Below are 4,711 nucleotides of genomic sequence, written 5' to 3' on the forward strand. Positions count from 1 at the left end.
AAAAAAAAAAAAAAAAAAAAAAAAGAGGTTCAGGAAGGACCAGCTGTGGTAAGGAACAAGAATGTGGTCCTTAATATGTGATGCTTGGACGGGTCACATAACTGACCCTGCTGCTTAAAAGAGAGAGGAAGCAGCAGGACTCGGTGGAAATGTTTTTTCAAAATAGGGTGGCCATTTTGGAAGAGAATAAGGAGACTAACTGAAAACGCTGGAGAGGGACGTGAGGGATAGTGGAAAGAAAGTCCTTGCTGGGGAGGGGTGATCTGGAATTGCACAGGGAGGCAGAGGGGCCTTAACCCTTGTGAAGAGGAAGGCTGATCCTCCCCTAAGGCTGGCAGGTAGGAGGATGCGAGGCTGCCCTGGGATAGACCCGTGGGCTGAGAACGAGGGGGTAGAGCCGGCCGTGGCCTCAGGCAAGGAGCCTGTTTTCTGGAGAGCAAAGAACGATGAGGTCCCAGCAGAAGCGTGCAGCCCATATCCGCAGGCTGTTGGGGCTGCAGGGATCGCCAGGGCAGCCAGTGGGAAGGGTAGGCAGTAGTTCCCCTTTCTTTCTTCCCTAGTTTCATTCTGCCTGAGCCCTCCGGTCAGCCTTCTCCAACGTAGGTCCCCCAGTCCCTTGGTGTTGCCCCCAAGGTACCCTGGCCCTGTGTCCTCAGGTGCATTATCTGCAGCGACCCATTGCCCTGTGGTGCGGCCTCAACCACTCCCTGGTGCTGAGCCAGGCCTTGGACTTCAGCAAAGAGCTGCTGGGCTGCGGCTGCGGGGCCGGGGGCCGCCTCCCCGGCTGGCCCAAGGGCAGCGCCTCCTTCGTCAAGCTCCATGTCAAGGTCAGAGCAGGGTGGGGCGAGTGGGCTGTGAGGGCAGCAGGAGCCGTAGAGCCAAGGGGCCCACAGGACTGGCGCAGGGACACCTGCAGGCCCTGGGCCTGCTCCCCAGTACCATCCGCCTCCCCTTCCCGCCTCTCTCCCTGGGCCCCCCGCAGGCCTTACTGGACCTCAGGACCAGCGGAGTCTTAGCTGGGCGCTCACTTGCACACACGGGCTCCAGGGGCCCTGCTGGGAGAGCGCCACTCATCGCCTCCCCCTCCCCAGGTCCCTTTGTGTGCCTGCTCCCTCTGCTCCACCAGAGAGTGCCTCTACATGCTGTCCAGCCATGACATCGAGTGCCACGCCTCCTTCCGGGACCTGCCAGCTGGCAGGGTGGTGGGGACTCCTGAGCCCAGCCTGGCAGCCGGAGCACCCCAGGACCCTGGGGGCGCAGCCCAGGCCTGTGAGGAGTACCTCAGCCAGATCCACAGTTGCCCCACGTTACAGGACCGCATGGAGAAGATGAAGGAGATTGTGGGCTGGATGCCCTTGATGGCTGCCCAGAAGGATTTCTTCTGGGAGGCCCTGGACATGCTGCAGCAGGCTGCTGGAGGGGATGGCCCCAGCGCCCCAAACCCTGAGAGCTGATTCCCCTTTCCTGGCCCCGCCGGAGGGAGCCGGGTCCTGGGCCAGGGCCAAGGAGAGGCCGAGGGGTAGCAATGAATACTGTGTGTGTGCACACAGGGAGGGGGTTGCTGGTGGGTGGGACTGTTTTGTAAAACGTTCAGGAGGCTGCCGAGGAGGGGCCCCCAACCTGACTATCATGGATAAGAGATGTTGATGGACAAATAGAATAAAAGGCTGAAGTGAGGCCTGGTTTGGAAGCCTGGGGCCTAGGAGGGACACGGGGCAAGGGCCGGGCCTACTGCTGGGCTCACGGGGTGAGGGCAGGCAGTGGCGGGCAGGGTGCGAGTGGCCCGAGCGTTCAGTCGCTGAGGAGATGGCAGCACCTGAACCCTCTGGCTGGCTGGCCCCGCCCCACTCCCAGGAGCCCACACAGTCGTTTTGACTTGGAAGTCCTGGCCCTGCTTGCTCCCCCACGGTCCTCTGTCTACCAGACGTGTCCCTGTCCGGAGGCAGCCACTTCCTTCTGATCCTAAAAAGCCGCCTACCCACTTCCCTTCATTCTTGTGCAGTCAGCCCCTCCCCCAGCACTACATTTCTCACCCTGGGTTGCTCCAAGCCCTCTCCTGTCTCTCTAGTCAGCAAGGGGGCATCGGTCCGCCACAGCCAGCACCCTCTGAATGCTTCACTCACATCCTGATTCTCCACTGCCCTCTTTCCAGCCCGACCTGATCTCTCCAAAGCCCTCGGGTCTTGTTGCTTGCACGAGCCACCAGCCAGGCCCGCGGAGACCAGGTCCTCTGCTCTGCGTCTGCAAGAGGTCCCTCCCCTTCCGTCTGTTCCTGTCCTTCCTCCCTTCTTTCCTTTCTTCCTGCCGCTTCCTTTGGTCCCTTCATCCACACATCTTGCCTCCCTGCCCCATTCCTGTTCCTTCAGATATTTAGAAGAGAAAGTGGGCAAGCAGACTCTTTCCCCTTGGCCTGACCTGGCCCAGTGTGGAGAGAAGGCAGCCAAGATGTGAAGTGGACAAGGAGCTATGGGGTGGCCAGGAAGGAGGTGAGTGGTTAGGGCTTGGGAAACACTTCCTCAGGTGCCGAGGAAGCAGAGTGGGGAGGGCCGGGGCTGGAGAGTCCTTGGAAAGGCTCAGTGTCTGTATTTGCAGGGTGCTGGGGCACCGAACAGAGTGGGGTTCCAGAGGACAGGACTTGATGCCTGGATGATGGCCTCTGCCCCTCAGCGCGCCACCCCTTACTTAGCTCGATATGTATTTATGTCCTAGACCTAGAGGGTTTTCTGGACTTGCCACGGTCCCAGCTCTAGTCTCCCTGTCCCGCCTTCCCCGCCGCCCGCCCCACCGGCCAGTCCCCACGCCCACACTCCCCAGGCTGCCTCATCTGGCATTGATTATCCTGCTGCTGCTGCTGCTGCGGCTGCTCAGCTCAGCTGCCGTCTCTGTCTCGGAGGACCCCGGCGCCTTTCCCCCCGGCCATGCTGCCTGCTGCCACAGCCTCCCTCCTGGGGCCCCTCCTCACTGCCTGGGCCCTGCTACCTCTCGCCCAGGGCCAGAACCCCAACTACACCAGGTAGGTCTCTCGTCATCTTCCAGACAGCTCGAGTGAGCTTCGAACCCCTGATTTCTGGGCCTTGATGCCTGTGGATCTCGGGGATTCCCTGCTGACACGCCACCCCCAGGTTTCCCACTGCCACCCCCTTCTCTGGCCCCCAAGCCTGCCCCTTCTGTGGCAAGACCATGGCCTCCTGCAGGCCACCACTGCTCCCACCCCTCCACCCTTCGTCCTCTGGCCTCTCCGCATCCACCGAGGCCCTTGGCCCCTCCACGAAGCCCAGGAGCAAGCAAGACCAGAACCTGCCTGGTCGCTGGACATCTGGGTTCCAGGATTAGCGAGGGACTGTGGGGGAAGAGGGCACGGCAAGTGGAGACTTGGGAGTCAGATACTCAAGCCCTTAGCTGGAACAGAAGCAGGGCAAAGGTCGGGAGCTCAGGGAGCCTGGCCTCCAGGCTCGTTTGAGGGCCATCCTGCCCCCCTTCTCATGGCTCTACTCCCTCCTCCCCCCTCCCCCGCCACCGCCTCGTGGCTGTGTCCGCATCTGGAAGTAGTTAGGCGGCTCGGTCCCTGACTGCCAGGCAGGAGGGGGGAGAGGGGAAGGGGGCCGAGGAGGATTCCGGGAATTCCTCTTGGGGTGGGGGTGGGGACTTCCGTGTTGGAGAAGTGGTCCAGTGGCAGGTCCCATTCTTTCCGCATTCTCTGCCGAGAATGTCGGAGTCTTTCCCAGCCTGTCCCACCTGGCTGGCTGAGGCTGCCCCAGACCCCTTAAGGCCTTTCTCCTTCATCCCCATCCCCCGCCAGCTTCCGCTCCTCGTGTCCCATCTTCACGGCCCGTCCCCACCTCACGCCTCGCCCCACTCCTGACCGACTCCTCCTCTGTTCTCCAGACCTGTGTTCCTGTGCGGAGGGGATGTGACGGGAGAGTCAGGTTACGTGGCAAGCGAGGGCTTCCCCAACCTCTACCCCCCCAATAAGGAGTGCATCTGGACAGTAACGGTGAGGCGGCCTCTGGATACCACCCGTTTGCCCAAGACTCCAAGGCAAAGGCCTGACTGCTAAGGGAGCCCCTCCCCCATCGCTGCATTCTCACCTTGGAGTTGCTCCAAGTCCCCGCCCCTCTGCTCATCAGACTGAGGGACTGAGGGCATCAGTCCCACAATAGCCAGCACCCGCTTGGCCCTTCACTCAAACGCTGATTCTCCACTCCCCGCTGTCCTGCCCCATCTGATCTCTCCAAAGCCCTCAGGTCTTGTCGCTTGCGCGAGCCACCGGGCTGCAGAGACCGGTCCTCGGCTCTGCACCTACGTCCGGTCCCCTCTCCTGCGGCCCGTTTCTGCAGGAAACTCTTGAGGAAGGGGAGGTGCCCTCTGCCTGCGCTGTGTGTGGCCTGACTTGAGGGGTCCCTGCCCTGTCTCCACCGGCAGGTCCCCGAGGGCCAGACCGTGTCCCTCTCCTTCCGAGTCTTCGATCTGGAGCTGCCCCCTGCCTGCCGTTACGATGCTCTGGAGGTCTTTGCCGGGTCTGGAACCTCCGGCCAGCGGCTCGGACGCTTCTGCGGGACCTTCCGGCCCGCGCCCCTCGTGGCGCCCGGCAACCAAGTGACCCTGAGGATGACGGCGGACGAGGGCACGGGAGGACGGGGCTTCCTGCTCTGGTACAGCGGGCGGGCGGCCTCGGGCACCGGTGAGACCTCCCTCGCCCGCCTTCTCCCGC

At 62.4% G+C, this 4,711-nt stretch overlaps 2 protein-coding genes across 2 annotated transcripts in view; both read left to right on the forward strand.

Annotated features, from left to right (window-relative positions):
* FBXO24 (F-box protein 24) overlaps positions 1-1,676 on the forward strand; it is an 11,142-nt gene extending 9,466 nt beyond the window's left edge. Inside the window, exons 9-10 of the mRNA XM_008048954.2 lie at positions 657-827; positions 1,092-1,676. Of these exons, the coding sequence (XP_008047145.1) occupies positions 657-827; positions 1,092-1,454 (534 nt within the window). The 3' untranslated portion in view covers positions 1,455-1,676. The remainder of the gene's footprint in view (positions 1-656; positions 828-1,091) is intronic.
* Positions 1,677-2,774: 1,098 nt separating this feature from the next.
* PCOLCE (procollagen C-endopeptidase enhancer) overlaps positions 2,775-4,711 on the forward strand; it is a 4,867-nt gene continuing 2,930 nt past the window's right edge. Inside the window, exons 1-3 of the mRNA XM_008048955.2 lie at positions 2,775-3,013; positions 3,886-3,994; positions 4,423-4,681. Of these exons, the coding sequence (XP_008047146.1) occupies positions 2,919-3,013; positions 3,886-3,994; positions 4,423-4,681 (463 nt within the window). The 5' untranslated portion in view covers positions 2,775-2,918. The remainder of the gene's footprint in view (positions 3,014-3,885; positions 3,995-4,422; positions 4,682-4,711) is intronic.

This window comes from Carlito syrichta, unplaced genomic scaffold (genome assembly GCF_000164805.1).
Source record: "Carlito syrichta isolate Samal-C Ts95f unplaced genomic scaffold, Tarsius_syrichta-2.0.1 Scaffold130370, whole genome shotgun sequence".
In the NCBI taxonomy this organism is placed as follows: Eukaryota; Metazoa; Chordata; class Mammalia; order Primates; family Tarsiidae; genus Carlito; species Carlito syrichta.